General features: G+C 41.5%; 1 protein-coding gene and 1 pseudogene across 2 annotated transcripts; both read left to right on the top strand.

The window, feature by feature from the left end:
* The window catches only part of LOC120023916, a 1,621-nt pseudogene extending 858 nt beyond the window's left edge, over positions 1 to 763 (top strand).
* Positions 764 to 12,417: 11,654 nt separating this feature from the next.
* LOC120024619 (toll-like receptor 5) lies at positions 12,418 to 20,594 on the top strand. Of its 2 annotated transcripts, none has more exons than XM_038968916.1 (2): positions 12,418 to 12,534; positions 17,419 to 20,594. In XM_038968916.1, the coding sequence occupies exon 2, from the start codon at positions 17,423 to 17,425 to the stop codon at positions 20,060 to 20,062; it is 2,640 nt and encodes an 879-aa protein (XP_038824844.1). In that variant the 5' UTR covers positions 12,418 to 12,534; positions 17,419 to 17,422; the 3' UTR covers positions 20,063 to 20,594. The 2 variants fall into 2 exon arrangements, with proteins under 2 accessions (XP_038824844.1, XP_038824845.1); XM_038968917.1 differs by lacking the exon at positions 12,418 to 12,534 and adding an exon at positions 14,301 to 14,378.
* The last annotated feature ends 4,193 nt before the right edge of the window (positions 20,595 to 24,787 follow it).

Here is a 24,787-nt window from a genome sequence, read left to right as displayed (position 1 = left end):
GAGCGAAACGTCCTCCGCTGCTGCTTCGAGGTCAGAGACTTCATCCCAGGTGAAGATCACCTGTTCAATATCAGGGACGCCATATGGGGAGCAGGAAGACAGTTTGTATCGTGTCTAAAGAGTTCCTCAAGGACGGCTGGTGCCTAGAGGCCTTTACCCTCGCTCAGAGCAGGATGCTGGAGGAGCTCAGAGATGTTCTCATCATGGTGGTTGTGGGGAATGTCCTCCATTACAGACTGATGAAACATGAAGGCATTAGGACCTTTGCCCGGAAGAGGGATTACCTGCAGTGGCCGGAGGACACACAGGATATTCAATGGTTCTATGAGAAGCTCATGTCCAAGATTCTTAAGGACAAAAAGAACACCGCCAAAGCTAACAATGGGGATATCACACTTGTAAATATGACAGTTGGAACTTAATGTTGTTGACTCATTTTTCCACAGCCTGTATGCTTAAGTGGAAATCTTATTTAACTGTACTGTGAATTCGTACATCATTCATTTTTATTTTGTCTGTATGGCATTAAGAACTTTTACCATGTTGATTACAGGCAAAATGGAGAGGGTCCTCTGTCTTTTGGCATAGCTTGTTTTTGACCACTAGGTGGCAGTCAACCTTTATTCACTAATATTGGAACTGTGAAACGTTACCTTCTGTATAAATCAAATTTAATTGGTCTCACACATATTTATCAGATGTTATTGTGGGTGCAGCGAAATGCTTGTATTTTTTTGAGTTTTTTTTATGACAGAAATAACACCAAAAAATACTGCGAAGTTGCTTTGGCGCCAGAAGCAGAGCTGCCATGTCTGTCGGCGCCATCTATGATTATTGTGTGTTTTGCAGTGTGTACAATGCAAAGTTCTCGTGGTTTACATTTACACGTTGTAATATAACTAATGTAAGGATTTTGGTACTTTTAATAAAACATTCCAACTTCTCTACTAAACTCGAATAATAATTGTGAACTTTTTCTGAGGATTTGAAAAATGACTGAATCTTATATCCTCCCTGCTTCCTCAATATAGAGTCTATGTCTGAAACCAGTATGCCACCAGGTAGAGTAAAACTTCCTGCTGTAAGGAGGAGCGGAGAATAACATCATCCTCTCCCAGAAGTCACTGGGCACAGATGTCAGTTCAATGTCTATTCCAAGTTGGTTCAGCGTTATTTCATTGAAATGACGTGGAAACAACGTTGATTCAACCACTGTGTGCCCAGTGGGAGTGTTTAAGACTCCTTTATGGAAACCTTGCTTGACCTGTGTTAATTAACACAGCACACATTTAGACATCTACTGTTATTGGAAAGGTTTTGAATGTACATTTAAACTAGGCCTACCATATAACAACCATTTCAGTTTTGTAACTATCTCATATTTTCATTTAAAACTCAAAGTACTACACCATGTTTCAGTAAGAGGAATGGATCTCTGATGGAGATAATGTAAAAGCGTAGCCTTAATGATCATGTGATTTTTCTCGTATAACTATGAGAAGATAGAAAGCACAGTGCGGTTCTACAAAAACTAACTTAAACCACAAATCATGAGACAAAAGTGCTTCTGTACAGGTGTAGGATCTTAATTTGACCTATATTGTCACAGCAAAATAATGCTGCATCTACAAGATTTGAATGTTTAGTCCATAATGTTACTTGATCGGTGGTTAGACCATTAGTTAGCTGGGCAAAACTAGGTTACATTAAAAGTGCAATACTATTAATATTTTTTGTGAATCTATGTAAATTGCGAAGCTCATCTGCATTCTCTGCAGTGCAGGGAAATTCTCAGCAACAAGAGTGATCAAAATAAGTTTTCTGTACTTGTTGACTGTTTTTGCAGTCAGGTACTGGTAGCCTACCCAACCCAGGCTAGAGGCCATGTGGTAGGAAAGGAGTTGATGGAGCACCTGCAGTCAACTTCTCTGATTGCCATCTTTCCTCGGAGAGAAAGACAGGCCCCTGAGTGGCTATCAAGAGCATGGAGTTTTAATGGAGCATAACTGCTTTTCCCATCTATCCCTGGGGCTCCGGCTGTGAGTGTTTGGTACGGCATCAGCCTTCAGATTCCACACAGGGAGAGAGGACCTATTTCACAACTGACCCTTTGGAAACAGGTGTTTTCTGCACTTGGAACGCTGGAGTGACCTTGCCAGCGTGGGGAGAGCATAGGGATAAGGGAGGATATTATGTCTGTCTCCATCACCTGTTTTTCCAGCCATATCTCCCCTACAGTTTGAAGTTCCACATTATTCAAGTTATCTCCTCTGGTAATTGCTTCTTATAAGATTGCAGGAGTAGCCAATGTTATGAAAATACTGAGTGAACCTGTGATACCAGGATGTTTATATAAGCTATGTAAGGTGAACTTCAGGATACGGCTGTGCCACAGACTCCTTTTAATGTGCTGTGCACGATGAAATACTAAGTTAAATTTACTCAACTCATGGCAATATGGCATACCACTCACTCATCATTCTCTGCCTAATTTACAGTACACTCACTAGAGGCTAGCCCTTTATGATAGAGTAGATTGAAGACCTTCTTCCTTAGATATAAGGAGCAGTTTCCCCGAGTACAATTTTCTCACTTAAAGATCAGATTGGCAGAATGCTTCCGTTAACCATCTGAGATAAGTCTGTCACTTTGTGCCATGTGTATTTCTTGTAGTTCTCCCTGTAGTGAGTGTTCACGCAAAAGGAAGATGTGTATCATTATGATGAAGTTTATGGTTCATACCCCTATTTGTGATTCGGACCAACGGAAGAAGGAGAGGGCGTTGCCTTTATTCAAAGGTAGGCTGTATTCAGTCTATTTTCCTATGACTGTATGGCTACAATTTGTTTTTCCTTTATGGAGTTATTATGGGTAGTGATTCTAATTTGATTTTGTCATTTGAAATGGTTTTATTTTTAAGCAGTAGTGTTTTTGTGTGTTTTTTACACGTTACTCACATTGTGAGTCAAAATGGGGGAACGGTGATATATAGGAGTGTATCGAGTAATACTTGAAGGAGTTCTGTTCTGTTTCGATACAAATCTCACCAGATTGGGTCTGCTGGATTGCTGGGATTCTCCTGATGGGTTAGAGGTCTAACTTTCTGATCCTGTGACACTGCGATGAAGTTGACAGTGTGATTGGGAGTATAAGCCATTTTGGAGAAAGAAAATTCAACTGAATGTGTTGTTATTCTCTTTGACATGTGTTTTAGAGATTTGTATTAAAATAATTAGTAAAAGTAATTTGTCATAGTCGATGCTTGTCTGGATTTCCTGAATCAGAAGTGAACTGAACTAAACTGTTGTTCTGATCTGTCCTCTCGAGGTTATCGTGAGGGTGACTACGGCCGGTTTCTTAATGCATGGAGGGGATAATTTGACCACGAGAACGGTGGGAACCTCAAAACCCCCTCTAACCAGCTGAAGAAGAGCGACAAAGGCGTTCAATCCGGCCCTGTCCAAACCACATCTACCGCGAGACCTGAGTCCGAGCCAGCTACCATTGTACAGCATCCTATCAAAGCTATCAATTGCTTTTCTCTCATGCTTTTTCTCTCAGGAGTGGACACGTGGAGTACGCGTGGAGTACGCATGGAGAGAGATCCGTTCCAAAACTTCTCTCATGTTGCTGGTATGCTGGTTGGCAAATGGTCAAGATATAAATGGGTGGTAAAGGTGGGGGCGGCCCAGGTGAGACATTGAAATTGGGATGTTACATGGGCCATCCACTTGAACTATGAAGATTTCTGAAGAAGGCTATGAAGAGACGCCAGAAGATTGAGTGCCTGAAGGGGGGTTGGTCCACTGTGCCCAGAATTGATTTAGGCTTGTCTTTAATTTGGGGTATCAAGTTGATTGTAGAGGTCTACACACTGCTAAATGTATAGTCATTTAGATTAAGAATGCATTGGGATACTGATCTGTGATTATAACCATGATCAGAAAGTGAATACTATAATTATGGGTAATTATACTGTATGTTAATATAATTACATTCTCCCAGTGTCATGTGTGCTAAATTGAGGTTTTTAACTTAAAGTACTGGACAATGTGAATCACTGAAGCATATTTCATTTTATTTTGGGTTGGATAATTAATTGGGTTTTGATTATGATTTGGAAACTGAATGATTTTTAAAAAAAACTGGCAAATTGATTTGAGTATGTTCTTAGTATGTTGATAACTGTATGAGTGAAGCAATTAATGTATTATGGATTGATTGTTTCAATTGATGTTATGCTAATTGTGACATGGGTAAAGAAGTTGTGTACTAAAGTTGTTGACACTATTCTCAGCATGCCCTGGTGAATGGAGAGGGTGAACTCTGATCCTGAGAGTGAAACTGATCCTAATCTATTTGACCTTGTTAGGTTCTTATTTTCAGAGTAAATAACTTGACGCTTAAACCAAGTTTAATTCTTCCCAAAGGGTCGCTACAGCTTCATTCAGTCATCACATGTTTCCACCACCACAAGTGTGTGTACGTGTGTGTGTGTGTGTATATATATATTATATACTCCAATTTAGACACTCCACCTTCTCTCCAATCCTTACATATTTTATGGTTCGACAGGAAGACGAAGTGATAGAGTAATAAACCGTTCTGTCTCCCTTAAGGTGACCTGACCTGACCTCAACCACCTTGATGTCTAATCCAAAGCTCTTCACCTGTATCACCTATAGCACTCCTGTGACTTCCTCCCGTCCAGCCAGCACATTCCAAAGCCATCTGTCCTCCTACAGATAACCATTAACTCTGATGTAACAACCACAACCACTATCACCCCTCAGATACTATAGTATTACTTCTGATCTATCATGTCTCTAGTATAGCCATGTTAAAAGTTTACCCAGAATCCAACAACCTATATCTATTACTAAATAAATGTTTTATGATATTGATCCAAATCTTGAGCAGTGCCCAAATTGATCTGATTTGTAAACATTGTCTTAAGAGGGGTAACTGCAGATGGTGTTTTAAAGGGAAGACGTGGTCCCAGAGTCAATGGTCATTTCCTACATATTATTTGATGTGAAGAAGACTGTGCTGATGGCAGAAAAGGGATTAAACTCAGTAACCCAAAGGAGGTTATTTACCATGTATGGCAGTGCCCTAACACCAGAAGGGGTTTTTATCTTTATTCTTTCATTTTATTGTTAATTTTTGTTTTTTTTTAACGCTGGAAGGGTTTAACTGAAGGTTTTATAAGAAACTTGTTTTTTTAAGGGGGAATGTGAGGGCATTTTGAAGTTAAACCTTACTAATGCTTGTGTACTAAAACATGTCTTTAAGCCTAGCATTGGGTTTGAGTTAGTTTATATGACAAACTCATATAGGATAGGAAAGTGTGTGTGCGCATTAAAAGAGGCCTGTTCTGATTGTTTGTGTGTGTAGAATGACCCCATGATGTCCAGGCGCTCAGCCAAAGACAGAAATGAACTGGTTCCTCTTAGCTTAACTGGAGACAGGGCAAAGTGTTATATTCTGCACACCAGTGATAGAGCTGTTGTTCTGTTTGTTTGGAGCCTGTTTCTGGGGGAAAGATTCATGTTTTGTGTGTGTGTGTGTGTGTGTGTGAGACGAGTATGGCCATACATCATCTGGGCGGAAAGTAAAAGGCGCTTGCTTGCCCAACTTGGGGGATCCGGTTGAGCAACTGTTAGAGGAAGTATGTCTGGAGTGACTTCCTGTCATTCTGGCCCCTGTTGTCCTCACTCAGTTTGCGACAGACTGAGGCAACCTTTTCACCCAGTTATCTCCCTCACACACACATACATACATAGGGTCACATGTTTTGCAGATGCTTGCATGGGGTAGCTTGACTATATAAAAGCTCCTGTAATCTTTGTACAGGAGGCTCTCACTCCTTCTCACCTGCGTGGCTGGGGCGACCAGCCACCTTATTATAATACATTTTTAATAAAAGTAATACCTTGATTGATTTTGCCTCATTATTAGTTAAAGGTAGAATTTCCACCACACTCCCAAGTCTGAGAGATACAGTACCAGTCAAAAGTTTGGACACAGGTTTTTTCCTCATTCCAGGTTTTTTTTCTTTATTTTTACTATTTTCTACATTGTAAAATAATAGTGAAGACATCAAAACTATGAAATAACACATGGAATCATGTAGTAACTAAAAAAGTGTTAAACAAATCAAAATATATTTTATATTTGAGATTCTCCAAATTAGCTACCTTTGCCTTGATGACAGCTTTGCACACTTTTGGCATTCTCTCAGGTAGTCACCTGGAATGCATTTCAATTAACAGGTGTGCCTTGTTAAAAGTTCATTTGTGGAATTTCTTTCCTTAATGCGTTTGAGCCAATCAGTTGTGTTGTGACCAGGTAAGGGTGATATACAGAATAACACTTTTTTTGGTTAATACATACCTCACAGGTGGACTCCAATCAAGTTGTACAAACATCTCAAGGATGATCAATGGAAACAGGATGCACCTGAGCTCAATTTCGAGTCTCATAGTGTTGTGTATTGATATTCTGGTTATGTCCGTTTAGGGCACCTGTAACCCCTCTTGCTCTACCTACACTGAAATGCTTGGAATGTTCTTACTGTGAAACGCATTAAACAATGCCCACGTTAATTTCTACTTCCGTCTCATGTCCTGTCCTTATATCAGTTGTATAAGTAATACAGTGTGCTATATAACAAAACTGGCAACGAGGAAGAAACGTTCTCACGTTTATGCTCATTATCTTCGGCAGAAAGTCTGAGTTAAATTCGGTTATTTTTTTTCGCTGTAGAAGACGCAAACAACGTGGAGCTAGCCAGTCGAGTGACGCTAGCTAGCTTTTGATGTCACAGCAACGAGACCCTCGAGGGATAGGAAGAGTTTCGCTGCGGGAGAAAGTGAAGTCCGCTTGAGTTAAAAAAAAAAAAAATGGGTCTGGGAGTAAGGGACCGTCTGAAAAGTGTGAGAAAGAAAAATAAACCAAAAATGTCTGCATTGGTTGAAAATATAGGAACATTTGATGAATCTGTGGAACAATGGAGTTCTTACACAGAACGTTTTGAGTACATCTTGTGTTGGGCAAATGGAATTAAAGCAGAAGTCGTGCCAACATTTTTGACTGTTATGGGAGGAAAAACAATCAATCTACTGCGCAGCCTAGTAATGCCTGAAATCCTGGTGATAAAATTATATGATGAAATTGTGGCTACCTTAAAAGGACATTATTCTCCCAAACCACTGATAATCGCAGAGATTCAGGTTTCATAAGAGAAATCAGAGGGGAATCAATCTCACAGTTTGTGGCTGTATTGAAACAGATATCTGAAACACTGTGAATTTTGGGCGATCACCGCGTGACACTATACGTGATAGGTTAGTGTGTGGCATGCGCAGCGAGGCAATTCAGAAACGCCTTTTGACTGAGAGGAACTTAACATTGCAGAGAGCAATAGAAGTGAGTACGTCAATGGAAATGGCAAAATAAAGACGCACAACAGCTAAGTGCATCGACCCAAGTGCATAAGGTGTCTACGGAGTTAAACAACAAGGTAGTAGGTGGGAAGCCATGCTATCGCTGTGGGAAACCAGGTCACCAAGCAGAGGATGTGTTGGTGGCAAAGACTTAGACTGCAGAAGTTGTGGAAAAAAGGGTCACATCGAACGTGCATGTAAAAACAAAAAGACAACAATCAAACAAAAGTACTGAACAAGGAAAAGCGACTTCAGGGGGTACAAAAGAAAGTTCATAAAATGGAGCACACAGAGAATGAACAAAGTGATACACTGTCTGAAGGGGAAGAATCTTTGCATGTTTTGTCCATTTCAGACAATGGACACGGATACTGGGTGACACCGCTACTGGATGGAAATGCAGTACCGGATGCAAGTGGACACTGGAGCAGCCATATCTTTGCTGTCTGAGGCTGTATACAAGGAGAAACTACATCACCTCACACTACAGCCCACAAAGATGACGCTGAAAACATACACCGGTGAGATTGTTCCAGTGAGCGGAAGCGTGATTGTTACAGTGGAGCTCAACAAATAGAAGGTAAAGCTACCACTCTACATTGTGAAAGGCAACCATCCAGCATTGCTAGGACGCACATGGCTGGAAAAGATCAAACTAAACTGGCAGGAAATTCACATGGTTGCAAAAGAGGACACAAACCTACAAGGAATATTGAGTAAACACGGATGTGTTCAAAGGAGAACTTGGCAGTATGAAGGACATAACAGTTAAACTGACCTTGAAACCAGACAGCAAGCCAAAAGCTTCAAAGCTAGACCCGTCCCATACGCCATAAAACCAAAAGTTGAAATGAGCTAAACAGACTAGCGGAGAGTGGAGTATTGTATCCAGTGAATGTTAGTGAATGGGCTACACCTGTTGTTGCAGTCATAAAAAAAGATTGATCACTCAGACTCTGTGGTGATTTCAAAGTCACAATTAACCCAGTCTTGACTGCTGAAAAATATCCACTACCCCTCATTGACAACCTCTTCTCTGGTTTAGCTGGATGACAAAAATTCAGTAAGATAGGCCTGACATAAGTCTATCTACAGATGCATGTGGACCAAGAGTCACAAGAACTGTTGACCATAGTGACTCACAAAGGACTGTGCAGGTACCGGAGGCTTCCTTTTGGAATCACCTCAGCTCCGGCCTTGTTTTAGAGAGCTATGGACCAGATACTGAGCGGGCTCACTGGGTCCAATGTTACCTCGATGATCTACTCATCACCGGCAAAGATGAGCAGGAGCACCTGAGAAACCTGAACGCTACACTACAGAGATTGGAGGAGTACGGTCTGAGGGTCCGGAAGGACAAATGCGAGTTTTCTGATCCTCTGTTGAGTACCTGGGCCACGTCATCGACAGTTCGGGGCTCCACATGGCGCCATCGAAGGTGAAGGCCGTTGTGGAAGCTCCATCCCCACAGAATGTGAGTCAGCTGAGATCATTCTTAGGACAACTGACATTCTACTCAAAGTTTGTGCCAAACCTAGCTAACTTGTTAAAGCCACTGCATGAACTTTTGAACAAAACCCAACAGTGGAAGTGGACAGACAGATGTGAGGAGGCCTTCAAGAAAGTGAAAACAGCCTTAGCTCAGTCAGAGGCCCTAACCCACTTCAACCCCAACTTGCCATTACAGTTGGCATGTGATGCATCGCCTTACGGCGTTGGTGCGGTTGTCTCACACATCATTCCATCAGGTGAAGAAAGGCCAATTGCTTTCGCATCACGGACCTTACGTAAAACCGAGAGCAATTATGCACAGATAGAGAGTGAAGCACTCGCCATTATGCTTGGAGTTAAGACATTTCATCAGTTTCTGTTTGGCCAACGATTCACACTGCTGACGAACCATAGAACCCTCACCTCCATCTTTGGTCCCCACACCAGCATTCCGTCGCTTGCAGCCAGCCGCATGCAGCCAGCCGCATGCAGCGATGGGCATTATTGTTATCTGCTCACCAGTACGATATCAAGTACAGAAAGTCTGAGCAGCACTGCAATGCAGACGGCCTCTCAAGGCTTTCCTTACCTGTTGCACACACTGAGCACTCCCAGGCTGAAATCTTCTACTTCAAGGAAGTGACGAACGCTCCATTTACATTTGTCCAAGTGAAAAAGTTCACCCACACTGATCCAGTGATGTCTGAGGTCGTGGATATTGTCACTCGTGGAAAAGGAGAGATGTCAGACAGTCTACAACCTTACCTAGTGAGGAAATGAGCTCACAGTTCAGTTTGGATGCTTGCTATGCGGTTTTCGAGTCATCATACCGCCGCTGAGAAGGCAGGTGCTTGAAGAGCTCCATTCAGGGCACTGTGGCATGGTGCGAATGAAGGAGATTGCACGCAGCTACTTTGGTGGCCAGGTTTGACGCAGCTATCGATGACAAGGTCAAGTCATGTTCTGCTTGTCAAAAGATGAGTGTAGCGCCACTACACCCATGGGACTTCCCAGTGGAGCCTTGGCAGCATGTCCACATAGATTATGCAGGCCCACTGGAGGATCGTATGTTCTTAGTTGTAGTTGACGCACACAGCAAATGGCCTGAGGTCACATTGATGAAGAGCACCTCAGCGGAGAGAACCATCGAAGAGCTACGGTCAATCTTCAGTCACTTTGGCTTGCCAATGCAACTCGTTAGCGATAATGGCCCCCAACTGGTGTCTGAAGAGTTCCGGTCATTCATGGAAGCAAATGGAATTCAGCACATCAAGTCAGGCACCGTATCACCCGGCCTTGCTGAGCGGTTTGTCGAAACGATGACGCAAGCTTTAAAAACATCACAAGGTAAGGGCTCCCTCAATATGCGCCTAAACACCTTCCTGTTAACCTACAGAAACACAGACAGCTTCGCATGCGACTCGACCTCCTGAGACCTCCAAAGACTAAACAGGTTGTACAGACACAACTGAGAGCACAGGCAGAGAGACGGAGCAAAGCAAAAGACAGAAGCTTCATAGTTGGAGAGAGAGTTCTTGCTCGGAAACTACTGCAAAGGTCCAAAGTGGATAACAGCCACAGTGGTTGCACAAACAGGGCCTGTGCCCTACACAGTTCACATACCGGAAAACATCATCTGGAGGAAACATGTGGATCAACTGTTGCCAGGAACCAACCTCAGAGATGACTCCTGTCAAGTGACAAACCAAGATCAGCTACTGGAGACCTACCATGACTACGAGCCTGAACATCCACTGCAGCAACATACAAATGTGGAACGTGCTCCAGACTCACCTGAACCAGCCAGAGTGCCTACTCAGGGTACTGTTGCACCCCAGTCTGGGCATACACCATCACCACTCAGACTCAGAGACAATGTGACTGTAGACTCACCTGTACGTCGTCATTACCCTGCAAGAGAAAGACGACCCCCTGACAGGTTGACTATTTAGTTCAGACTAACCTCCGACATTGGGGCAGAATACACCCCAGGGTTAAGTCTGGGAACTGAGGCAGTCTACCCTCTTTCCCTAGTTCATAAAAGGTTATTCTGAAAAGTTCATTTATTTACATTCAGAGAATTTCTGTTAAAAAGAAAACAATAGGCAAAACAGTGAATATTTACTTTTTCCTTATGAGCCATCAAAAGTGAAGGGGGAGGAATATGTTGGGTATTGATATTCTAGTTTTGTCCCTTTAGGGCACCTGTAACCCCCCCTTGCTTACCTACATTGAAATGCTTGGAATGTTCTTCCTGTGAAACGCATTAAACAATGCCCACGTTAATTTATACGTCTCATGTCCTGTCCTTATATTAGTTGTATAAGTAATACAGTGTGCTATACAACACATAGCAAAGGGTCTGAATACTTATGTAAATAAGGTATTTCTGTTTTTAATTTTATTACTTTGAAAACATTTCTAAAAACCTGTCTGCTGCTTTATCATTATGGGATATTGTGTGTAGATTGATGAGGGGGGAAAAATAACTTAATCCATTTTAGAATAAGGCTGTAACGTAACAAAATGTGGAAAAAGGGAAGGGGTCTGAATACTTTCGGAATTCACTGTATGTATTATATTTATCTATGTTTATAAATGAAATATTATCTACTCGAGAAATGTGACATTATAGTATTCAGACGTAAGCCTTCAAACGTCAATGGAAAAGGTGAACCATCTGTTCTACCATTAACTGCGCTTTGGATTGGGTCAAATAGAGCAAAATACTTGAAATAGCTTATCAATTTACTACTGTGAAGTGGGTCCAATTAAATGAGAGATGGGACGAATGGTCTTCCTAATTTGTTGTAGGTTATTTAGCTAATATGAAACCATCACAGTCAGTAAAGGTGAGGAATTTATTCTGCAATGATGATGGAAATGAAATACATCATAGGAAATAGATGTCTATTTCAAATATTTTTTTAATACAACCATAAAATAAATAGACTTTTGCTCTTCTCGCTAACTGCAAATGATTGGGTCTTGTTATTATATTTAGCTACCTGTTCTTTTGTTATGAATAAGTGGCATCATATATTCCCCATTTGCACAAGGCTACTAATAGGCTACGTTTGCCTTCTTGCAATGCAATAGTTTCAACCACTAGAGACCATGCATATGCATGGTCGAAAGATTGTGGGAGGATAAGCACATTCTCACATCAAGTTCAGTTTTTACAATCTCCAACTTTTGCGTGAAAACCAGCGCACGCATGTTTTGGGGGAAGATTTTGTGCCTAAACAACGTTTATAAATGAGGTCCCTGGTGTTGGAGAGGGGCCTGAGAGATTATGGGCCTGAGAGATGATGTCTATAAACTATTCCCATCAGTAGGTGGCAGTATAGCGGGGGAGGCCTGAGAGATGATGTCAGCAGTTAGATCCTCCCCGTTCATGGGAAAGAATTTATGAAAAACAGTAGAGGGATTCGTTCATTGGTCGTAAAATGAAATCTCCACCTACACGGGGCACCGGGCCATGCTAAACGAACTCGCTCAGTGCTTGATTTATCTGAGAGGGGTGTAACCTATCCCATAAACATACTCACCAGCTCGACGCATATTTGGGTTATCAGCGCGCGCATGACTTCAGGTAAGTTACAACTTTTACCTTTAATCTACTGTTTAGGCCTACTTTAATAATTGCATTATTGTGTCGTCCAATAGTTGATAGATATCAGAAGAAGAGAAAAATGGTAGCCTGGTTGCAGTCTCAGTTCAGCCATTACCAGAACTTTTAGATAACGTTCCACTCCTTACTACTCCTGTGCCAACACAAGTGTCAATTGTGGAATGTTCGCTAAAAAGACTGGTACCCAGACTATTGTTTTGGGGGTCGTATGTCGACTATAACAAATTAGACCGTAAATTATAGACGTGAATGGTTACATTGCAAAGACTACTTTACGCATTGACGCACCAGACTTGAACAATTGCTGTCATCTTGGAGTCTATTAACACCTCACAGTTCTTTGGATGGCAACTTTATAAAATGTCCCAGAATTGCAGCCTCTAGAGAAGTACATTTAAAGGGGGAATCTGGGATTGGTAGGCCAACATCCAATTTCTGATTCTTGAAAAATATAATGAATACATGCCTCACGAGCTTATGTCTAACTAACCCTATCATAACCCAACATGTAAGCTTGTTTAACTCAATTGTTTGCAAACAATGTAATTGTAAACTAACACTGTATAGCTTCAAATCTCTCAGATGATCAGTCCTTGTTCCATTAGATGGTCAGTCCTTGTTCCATCAATGGTTACATTTCTCGAGCCCCATCACTCAGCTGCAGTGGTGGAAGAAGTACTCAATTGTCATACTTGAGTAAAAGTAAAGATATGTTAATATAAAATGACTCAAGTAAAACTGAGTCACCCAGTAAAATATTACTTGAGTAGAAGTCTAAAAGTATTTGGTTTAAAATATACTTAAGTATCAAAAGTAAAAGTATAAACCATTTAAAATTCCTTATATTAAGAAAACCAGAAGGCACCATTTAAAAAAAAAAAATTTAATCGACAGATAGCCAGGGGCACACTCCAACCCTCAGACATAATTTACAAACGAAGCATGTGTTTAGTGAGTCCGCCAGATCAGAGGCAGTAGGGATGACCACGGATGTTCTCTTGATAAGTGTGTGAATTGGACCATTTTCCTGTCAAAATGTAACAAGTACTTTTGGGTGTCAGAGAAAATGTATGGAGTAAAAAGTACATTATTGTCTTTATATACTTTACTATATAAATAGTAAAGTAAATCACAGAAACCCCCAAAAACTTAAGTACTTTACACCACTGCTCAGCTGTTTACCTAAAAGTGTCAGGATACACCTTTCTGCTTACATGATAAGAGTCCTGCCACATCAAATAAATTGAGGCCCTAATTAAATTGCCCAATGCTCTCATCCCACTGGGTACAGACATCAGTTCAACGTCTATTTTTCATTTACATTTGGTTGAGTTGTCACCTAACGTGAATTCAATGTGAAATCAATGAAAAATATCACCATGTCATTGGATTTAGGTTAAGTTGAGTTAAAAAATATAAAATGCTCTTACATTGATGGCTTTTTGCAAATCCAATCAGTTTTCCAAGTAGATTCGATGTCATCACATTGATTCTTTTGGTTGAAATTACATGGAAACAACATTTACTGATTCAACCCGCACAGTGGGATTGGTGTACACACTTGAGGATAGAAGTGATTCATTCATATAAAACAAACAGCCCTATGTGAGCATTGTGACTACAGACTAGAGTAAGAATGTGTACTCAGCACATAAATATGGGATTTTCATTATCAGGTTGGGACAGAACCAATGGACTATGGACCTTTCAGTGTAAACAGACAGATACATGTGAATTCTCTATAGCCAATGATGTCTCACCTGAAGGGGATACTCCAAGTCTGAGAGATACAGTACCAGTCAAAGGTTTGGACACACGTACTCATTCCATTTTTTAAAAATATATATTTTTAAACTATTTTATACATTGTAAAATAATAGTGAAGACATCAAAACTATGAAATAACACATATGGAGTCATGTAGTAACCAAAAAAGTGTTAATCAAATAAAAATATATTTGAGATTTTCCAAAGTAGCCACCCTTTGCCTTGATGACAGCTTTGCACACTCTTGGCATTCTCTCAACCAGCTTCATGAGGTAGTCACCTGGAATGCATTTCAATTAACAGGTGTGCCTTAAGTTAATTTGTGGAATTTCTTTCTTTAATGCGTTTGAGCCAATCAGTTGTGTTGTGACAAGGTAGGGGTGGTATACAGAAGATAGCCCTATTTGGTCAAATACCAAGTCCCTATTATGGAAAGAACAGCTCAAATAAGCAAAGAGAAACGACAGTCCCTCATTACTTTAAGACATGAAGTTCAGTCAATTCTTTGAGTGCAGCTGCAAAAACCATCAAGTGCTATGATGAAACTGGCTCTCATGAGGACCGCCACAGGAAAGGAAGACCCAGAGTTACCTCTGCTGCAGAGGATAAGTTCATGAGAGTTACCAGCCTCAGAAATTGCAGCCCAAATAAATGCTTCACAGAGTTGAAGTAACAGACACATATCAACATCAACTGTTCAGAGGAGACTGTGTGAAGTAGGCCTTCATGGTTGAATTGCTGCAAAGAAACCACTACTAAATGACACCAATAAGAAGAAGAAACCTGCTTGTGCCAAGAATCACGAGCAATGGACATTAGACCGGTGAAATCTGTCCTTTGGTCTGATGAGTCCAAATTTGAGATTTTTTTATCCAACCGCTGTATCTTTCTGAGACGCGGAGTAGGTGAATGGATGATCTCTGCATGTGTGGTTCCCACCGTGAAGCATGGAAGAGGAGGTGGTGGATGTAGGGGTGCTCTGCTTGGTGACACTGTCTGTGATTTATTTAGACTTTTGGTTTGCGCTTAGTGGGACTATCATTTGTATTTCAACAGGCCAATGACCCTAAACACATCTCCAGGCTGTGTAAGGGCTATTTGACCAAGAAGGAGAGTGATGGTGCTGCATCAGATGACCTAGCCACCACAATCACCCAACCTCAACACATTTGAGATAGTTTTGGATGACTTGGAAAAGCAGCCAACAAGTGCTCAGCATATGTGGGAACTCCTTTCAGACTGTTGGAAACACACTCCAGCTGAAGCTGGTTGAGAGAATGCCTAGGGTGTACAAAGCTGTTATCAAGGCAAAGGGTGGCTACTTTGAAGAATCTAAAATATATTTTGATTTGTTGAACACTTTATTGGTTACTGTAATACTGTAAACTCAGCAAAAAAAGAAACGTCCTCTCACTGTCAACTGCGTTTATTTTCAGCAAACTTAACATGTGTAAATATTTGTATGAACATAACAAGATTCAATAACTGGGACATAAACTGAACAAGTTCCACAGAGATGTGACTAGCAGAAATTGAATAATGTGTCCCTTAACAAAGGGGGGGTCAAAATCAAAAGTAACAGTCAGTATCTAGTGTGGCCACCAGCTGCATTAAGTACTACAGTGCATCTCCTCCTCATGGACTGCACAAGATTTGCCAGTTCTTGCTCTGAGATGTTACCCCACTGTTCCACCAAGGCACCTGCAAGTTTCCGGACATTTCTGGGGGCAATAGCCCTAGCCCTCACCCTCCGATCCAACAGGTCCCAGATGTGCTCAACCGGATTGAGATCTGAGCTCTTCGCTGGCCATGGCAGAACACTGACATTCCTGTCTTGCAGGAAATCACGCACAGAACGAGCAGTATGGCTGATGGCTTGTCATGCTGCAGGGTCATGTCAGGATGAGCGAGCAGGAAGGGTACCACATGAGGGAGGAGGATGTCTTCCCTGTAACGCACAGCGTTCAGATTGCCTGCAATGACAACAAGCTCAGTCCGATGATGCTGTGACACACCGCCCCAGACCATGACGGACCCTCCACCTCCAAATTGATCCTGCTTCAGAGTACAGGCCTCGGGGTAACGCTCATTCCTTCGACGATAAACGCGAATCTGACCATCACCCCTGGTGAGACAAAACCGAGACTCGTCAGTGAAGAGCATTTTTTGCCAGTCCTGTCTGGTCCAGCGACGGGGGGTTTGTGCCCATAGGTGACATTGTTGCCAGGGATGTCTGGTGAGGACCTGCATTACAACAGGCCTACAAGCCCTCAGTCCTCCTCTCTCAGGCTATTGCGAACAGTCTGAGCACTGATGGAGGGATTGTGCGTTCCTGGTGTAACTCGGGCAGTTGTTGTTGCCATCCTGTACCTGTCCCGCAGGTGTGATGTTCGGATGTACCGATCCTGTGCAGGTGTTGTTATATGTTGTCTGCCACTGCGAGAACGATCAGCTGTCCGTCCTGTCTCCCTGTAGCGCTGTCTTAGGCTTCTCACAGTACGGACATTGCAATTTATTGCCCTGGCCACATCTGCAGTCCTCATGCCTCCTTGCAGCATGCCTAACGCAGTTCACGCAGATGAGCAGGGACCCTGGGCATCTTTCTTTTGGTGTTTTACAGAGTCAGTAGAAAGGCAACTTTAGTGTCCTAAGTTTTCATAACTGTGACCTTAATTTCCTACCGTCTGTAAGCTGTTAGTGTCTTAACAACCGTTCCACAGGTGCATGTTCATTAATTGTTTATGGTTCACTGAACAAGCATGGGGAACAGTGTTTAAACCCTTTACAATGAAGATCTGTGAAGTTATTTGGATTGTCTTTGAAAGATGGTCCTGAAAAAGGGACGTTTCTTTTTTTGCTGAGTTTACATGATTCCATGTGTGTTATTTCATAGTTTTGATATCTTCACTATTATTCTACAATGTAGAAAATAGTAAAAATAAAGAAAAAACCCTTGAATGAGTAGGTTTGTCCAAACTTTTGACTGGTACTGTACATCCAATGAATTGATGTACTGTAGCCCTGTGATGGAATAACAATAATTTTAAATAATTTGCATTATTTTCTACTTTTTGCCAGGGGGATGATGAGGAACCTTATACTGCTGACTATCTTTGGAGAATACCTGCAGGTGATGAAATGCACCCCAAAATGCCCAATATATGGCTCTATAGCAGCTTGCACCAGCCAGTCTCTATATCAGGTCCCTGCGCTGCCTCCATACATTGCCATTTTGTATATGAGGGATAACTACATCAGTGAGATCAATGAGACATCCTTCTCTGGGCTTGAAAGGTTAAAGGAACTGGATCTCAGTTGGCAACGAGTCAATGGGCTTATTATAAGAACTAACACCTTTCAAAGGCTGGAAAACTTGGCAGTGCTTTATTTAGGGTATAACACAGGTTTACAAATTGAGCCAGATGCGTTTGTGGGACTGTCCAACCTGAGAGCTCTCTCTCTATATAGGTGTGACCTGACTGAATCTATTTTACAGGGTGACTATCTCAGGCCCCTGGTTTCCTTGGAAACACTAGATCTGTATGGTAACCAGGTGAAAAGAATCCAGCCTGCTCTGTTCTTTGTGAACATTACAGATTTCCAAGAGCTAAACGTTGCCCTAAACCGGATGGAAAGCATATGTGAGGAAGATTTGATTGGCTTTCAAGGCAAACACTTTCGGCTCCTCAAGTTGAGCAGCCTCTATCTATATAGCATGACTCAGTATGGCTTTGACTGGAAACGATGCGGAAATCCTTTTCGGAACATGTCCATGGAGACACTTGACTTATCTTCCAATGGATTCGATGTGGACAAGGCAAAATTGTTTTTCAATGCAATCCAAGGGACCAAAATCCACCATCTTATTCTGGAACACAGCACCATGGGGAAATCATTTGGTTTCAGCAACGTGAAAGACCCAGACAGGCAAACATTTGAGGGCCTCAAGAATAGTAGTGTCAAGATTCTAGATTTGTCCAAATGCTTTATATTTACATTGCAATATGCAGTATTCAGTCCGCTGAGAGAGGTAGAGTACATAACAATAGCCCAAAACAAAATTAACCAGATTGACAGGGAGGCGTTTTTTGGTCTTCAAAATGTACAAAAGCTCAACCTGTCACACAATCTTATAGGGGAAATCTATTCTTACACGTTTGACAATCTACCCAATATTTTAGAACTTGATTTATCTTACAACCATATTGGTGCATTGGGATATCAAGCATTTAAAGGACTTCCAAACCTACAAGTTCTGGATCTTACAGGAAACTCTATTCGGGAACTAGGTACATATGGTTCCCTTGCACCACTACCAAACATCCAACTTCTTCGTTTGGCTGATAATAAGATTACGTCCTTAGAGGGCCTCTCTGTCTTTGCTAATAATACGATCATACTTAACGTTCAAAACAACAGGTTAACTAATTTAGAGGATGTATACACAGTTTTAACTAAATTAATGCACATTGAGTTTCTCTGGTATGGTAACAACTTCATAAAGTGGTGCACCCTTAACAATAATATTTCAGTGCCAGCTGTGAACTCTCTGAAGCTGCTTGAGCTAAGGAACATCGCCTTGCAGATGATATGGGCACGGGGAGAGTGTATGCATGTATTTGAAAATCTTGGCAAGCTTTTAAGTCTGGATTTAAGCTTTAACTCCCTGCAGGCTCTCCCAGATGGTATATTTAAAGGCCTCATCTCTCTGGAAGAGATGGATCTTCACTTCAACTCACTCACATACCTCAAAGCAGACATTTTCCCAGAGAGTCTCAAAACAGTTGACCTCTCTTACAATTTCCTGGCCTCTCCTGACCCAGCGACTTTCCATTCTCTCAGCTGGATCAACCTGTATAGGAATCAATTCCACTGTGACTGCGGTCTGGAGGACTTTCTGACGTGGCTGAAAGGGACTAACGTGACTTTTCCTGACCCTGGCGTGAATGAATTCAGCTGTGAGTTTCCTTCAGATCTCCATGGCATCAGCCTGTTGAATTACAGCTCAGTCATATCGTGTGAGGAGGATGACGAGAGGCTGGTTCAGGAGCTGAGGCTCTCGCTCTTCATCGGCTGCACAGCGCTCATCATCCTGATCATGGTCGGAACAATCGTTTTTGCTCGTCTCCGTGGATTCCTCTTCAAAGTTTACAAAAAGGTGACCGCCAGGATCCTTGAGGGCCCTAGGAGGGATCTTTCTGCTGGTGGGCCTCGGTACGATGCTTACTTATGCTTCAGCAACAACGACTACAAGTGGGTAGAAACCGCCCTGTTGAACAGACTAGACTCTCAGTTCGCAGAGCGAAACGTCCTCCGCTGCTGCTTCGAGGTCAGAGACTTCATCCCAGGTGAAGATCACCTGTTCAATATCAGGGACGCCATATGGGGGAGCAGGAAGACAGTTTGTATCGTGTCTAAAGAGTTCCTCAAGGACGGCTGGTGCCTAGAGGCCTTTACCCTGGCTCAGAGCAGGATGCTGGAGGAGCTCAGAGATGTTCTCATCATGGTGGTTGTGGGGAATGTCCCCCATTACAGACTGATGAAACATGAAGGCATTAGGACCTTTGCCCAGAAGAGGGATTACCTGCAGTGGCCGGAGGACACACAGGATATTCAATGGTTCTATGAGAAGCTCATGTCCAAGATTCTTAAGGACAAAAAGAACACCGCCAAAGCTAACAATGGGGATATCACACTTGTAAATATGACAGTTGGAACTTAATGTTGTTGACTCATTTTTCCACAGCCTGTATGCTTAAGTGGAAATCTTATTTAACTGTACTGTGAATTCGTACATCATTCATTTTTATTTTGTCTGTATGGCATTAAGAACTTTTACCATGTTGATTACAGGCAAAATGGAGAGGGTCCTCTGTCTTTTGGCATAGCTTGTTTTTGACCACTAGGTGGCAGTCAACCTTTATTCACTAATATTGGAACTGTGAAACGTTACCTTCTGTATAAATCAAATTTAATTGGTCTCACACATATTTATCAGATGTTATTGTGGGTGCAGCGAAATGCTTGTATTTTTTTGAGTTTTTTTTATGACAGAAATAACACCAAAAGAAATACTGCGAAGTTGCTTTGGCGCCAGAAGCAGAGCTGCCATGTCTGTCGGCGCCATCTATGATTATTGTGTGTTTTGCAGTGTGTACAATGCAAAGTTCTCGTGGTTTACATTTACACGTTGTAATATAACTAATGTAAGGATTTTGGTACTTTTAATAAAACATTCCAACTTCTCTACTAAACTCGAATAATAATTGTGAACTTTTTCTGAGGATTTGAAAAATGACTGAATCTTATATCCTCCCTGCTTCCTCAATATAGAGTCTATGTCTGAAACCAGTATGCCACCAGGTAGAGTAAAACTTCCTGCTGTAAGGAGGAGCGGAGAATAACATCATCCTCTCCCAGAAGTCACTGGGCACAGATGTCAGTTCAATGTCTATTCCAAGTTGGTTCAGCGTTATTTCATTGAAATGACGTGGAAACAACGTTGATTCAACCACTGTGTGCCCAGTGGGAGTGTTTAAGACTCCTTTATGGAAACCTTGCTTGACCTGTGTTAATTAACACAGCACACATTTAGACATCTACTGTTATTGGAAAGGTTTTGAATGTACATTTAAACTAGGCCTACCATATAACAACCATTTCAGTTTTGTAACTATCTCATATTTTCATTTAAAACTCAAAGTACTACACCATGTTTCAGTAAGAGGAATGGATCTCTGATGGAGATAATGTAAAAGCGTAGCCTTAATGATCATGTGATTTTTCTCGTATAACTATGAGAAGATAGAAAGCACAGTGCGGTTCTACAAAAACTAACTTAAACCACAAATCATGAGACAAAAGTGCTTCTGTACAGGTGTAGGATCTTAATTTGACCTATATTGTCACAGCAAAATAATGCTGCATCTACAAGATTTGAATGTTTAGTCCATAATGTTACTTGATCGGTGGTTAGACCATTAGTTAGCTGGGCAAAACTAGGTTACATTAAAAGTGCAATACTATTAATATTTTTTGTGAATCTATGTAAATTGCGAAGCTCATCTGCATTCTCTGCAGTGCAGGGAAATTCTCAGCAACAAGAGTGATCAAAATAAGTTTTCTGTACTTGTTGACTGTTTTTGCAGTCAGGTACTGGTAGCCTACCCAACCCAGGCTAGAGGCCATGTGGTAGGAAAGGAGTTGATGGAGCACCTGCAGTCAACTTCTCTGATTGCCATCTTTCCTCGGAGAGAAAGACAGGCCCCTGAGTGGCTATCAAGAGCATGGAGTTTTAATGGAGCATAACTGCTTTTCCCATCTATCCCTGGGGCTCCGGCTGTGAGTGTTTGGTACGGCATCAGCCTTCAGATTCCACACAGGGAAGAGAGGACCTATTTCACAACTGACCCTTTGGAAACAGGTGTTTTCTGCACTTGGAACGCTGGAGTGACCTTGCCAGCGTGGGGAGAGCATAGGGATAAGGGAGGATATTATGTCTGTCTCCATCACCTGTTTTTCCAGCCATATCTCCCCTACAGTTTGAAGTTCCACATTATTCAAGTTATCTCCTCTGGTAATTGCTTCTTATAAGATTGCAGGAGTAGCCAATGTTATGAAAATACTGAGTGAACCTGTGATACCAGGATGTTTATATAAGCTATGTAAGGTGAACTTCAGGATACGGCTGTGCCACAGACTCCTTTTAATGTGCTGTGCACGATGAAATACTAAGTTAAATTTACTCAACTCATGGCAATATGGCATACCACTCACTCATCATTCTCTGCCTAATTTACAGTACACTCACTAGAGGCTAGCCCTTTATGATAGAGTAGATTGAAGACCTTCTTCCTTAGATATAAGGAGCAGTTTCCCCGAGTACAATTTTCTCACTTAAAGATCAGATTGGCAGAATGCTTCCGTTAACCATCTGAGATAAGTCTGTCACTTTGTGCCATGTGTATTTCTTGTAGTTCTCCCTGTAGTGAGTGTTCACGCAAAAGGAAGATGTGTATCATTATGATGAAGTTTATGGTTCATACCCCTATTTGTGATTCGGACCAACGGGAAGAAGGAGAGGGCGTTGCCTTTATTCAAAGGTAGGCTGTATTCAGTCTATTTTCCTATGACTGTATGGCTACAATTTGTTTTTCCTTTATGGAGTTATTATGGGTAGTGATTCTAATTTGATTTTGTCATTTGAAATGGTTTTATTTTTAAGCAGTAGTGTTTTTGTGTGTTTTTTACACGTTACTCACATTGTGAGTCAAAATGGGGGAACGGTGATATATAGGAGTGTATCGAGTAATACTTGAAGGAGTTCTGTTCTGTTTCGATACAAATCTCACCAGATTGGGTCTGCTGGATTGCTGGGATTCTCCTGATGGGTTAGAGGTCTAACTTTCTGATCCTGTGACACTGCGATGAAGTTGACAGTGTGATTGGGAGTATAAGCCATTTTGGAGAAAGAAAATTCAACTGAATGTGTTGTTATTCTCTTTGACATGTGTTTTAGAGATTTGTATTAAAAATAATTAGTAAAAGTAATTTGTCATAGTCGATGCTTGTCTGGATTTCCTGAATCAGAAGTGAACTGAACTAAACTGTTGTTCTGATCTGTCCTCTCGAGGTTATCGTGAGGGTGACTACGGCCGGTTTCTTAATGCATGGAGGGGATAATTTGACCACGAGAACGGTGGGAACCTCAAAACCCCCTCTAACCAGCTGAAGAAGAGCGACAAAGGCGTTCAATCCGGCCCTGTCCAAACCACATCTACCGCGAGACCTGAGTCCGAGCCAGCTACCATTGTACAGCATCCTATCAAAGCTATCAATTGCTTTTCTCTCATGCTTTTTCTCTCAGGAGTGGGACAGGAGTCCACGTGGAGTACGCATGGAGAGAGATCCGTTCCAAAACTTCTCTCATGTTGCTGGTATGCTGGTTGGCAAATGGTCAAGATATAAATGGGTGGTAAAGGTGGGGGCGGCCCAGGTGAGACATTGAAATTGGGATGTTACATGGGCCATCCACTTGAACTATGAAGATTTCTGAAGAAGGCTATGAAGAGACGCCAGAAGATTGAGTGCCTGAAGGGGGGGTTGGTCCACTGTGCCCAGAATTGATTTAGGCTTGTCTTTAATTTGGGGTATCAAGTTGATTGTAGAGGTCTACACACTGCTAAATGTATAGTCATTTAGATTAAGAATGCATTGGGATACTGATCTGTGATTATAACCATGATCAGAAAGTGAATACTATAATTATGGGTAATTATACTGTATGTTAATATAAATTACATTCTCCCAGTGTCAATGTGTGCTAAATTGAGGGTTTTTAACTTAAAGTACTGGGACAAATGTGAATCACTGAAGCATATTTCATTTTAATTTTGGGTTGGATAATTAATTGGGTTTTGATTATGATTTGGAAACTGAATGATTTTTAAAAAAAACTGGCAAATTGATTTGAGTATGTTCTTAGTATGTTGATAACTGTATGAGTGAAGCAATTAATGTATTATGGATTGATTGTTTCAATTGATGTTATGCTAATTGTGACATGGGTAAAGAAGTTGTGTACTAAAGTTGTTGACACTATTCTCAGCATGCCCTGGTGAATGGAGAGGGTGAACTCTGATCCTGAGAGTGAAACTGATCCTAATCTATTTGACCTTGTTAGGTTCTTATTTTCAGAGTAAATAACTTGACGCTTAACCAAGTTTAATTCTTCCCAAAGGGTCGCTACAGCTTCATTCAGTCATCACATGTTTCCACCACCACAAGTGTGTGTACGTGTGTGTGTGTGTATATATATATATATACTCCAATTTAGACACTCCACCTTCTCTCCAATCCTTACATATTTTATGGTTCGACAGGAAGACGAAGTGATAGAGTAATAAACCGTTCTGTCTCCCTTAAGGTGACCTGACCTGACCTCAACCACCTTGATGTCTAATCCAAAGCTCTTCACCTGTATCACCTATAGCACTCCTGTGACTTCCTCCCGTCCAGCCAGCACATTCCAAAGCCATCTGTCTCCTACAGATAACCATTAACTCTGATGTAACAACCACTATCACCCCTCAGATACTATAGTATTACTTCTGATCTATCATGTCTCTAGTATAGCCATGTTAAAAGTTTACCCAGAATCCAACAACCTATATCTATTACTAAAATAAATGTTTTATGATATTGATCCAAATCTTGAGCAGTGCCCAAATTGATCTGATTTGTAAACATTGTCTTAAGAGGGGTAACTGCAGATGGTGTTTTAAAGGGAAGACGTGGTCCCAGAGTCAATGGTCATTTCCTACATATTATTTGATGTGAAGAAGACTGTGCTGATGGCAGAAAAAGGGATTAAACTCAGTAACCCAAAGGAGGTTATTTACCATGTATGGCAGTGCCTAACACCAGAAGGGGTTTTTATCTTTTATTC

Source organism: Salvelinus namaycush, chromosome 29 (assembly GCF_016432855.1).
Source record: "Salvelinus namaycush isolate Seneca chromosome 29, SaNama_1.0, whole genome shotgun sequence".
Lineage (NCBI taxonomy): Eukaryota > Metazoa > Chordata > Actinopteri > Salmoniformes > Salmonidae > Salvelinus > Salvelinus namaycush.
This window is presented reverse-complemented; position numbering and strand designations above follow the sequence as displayed.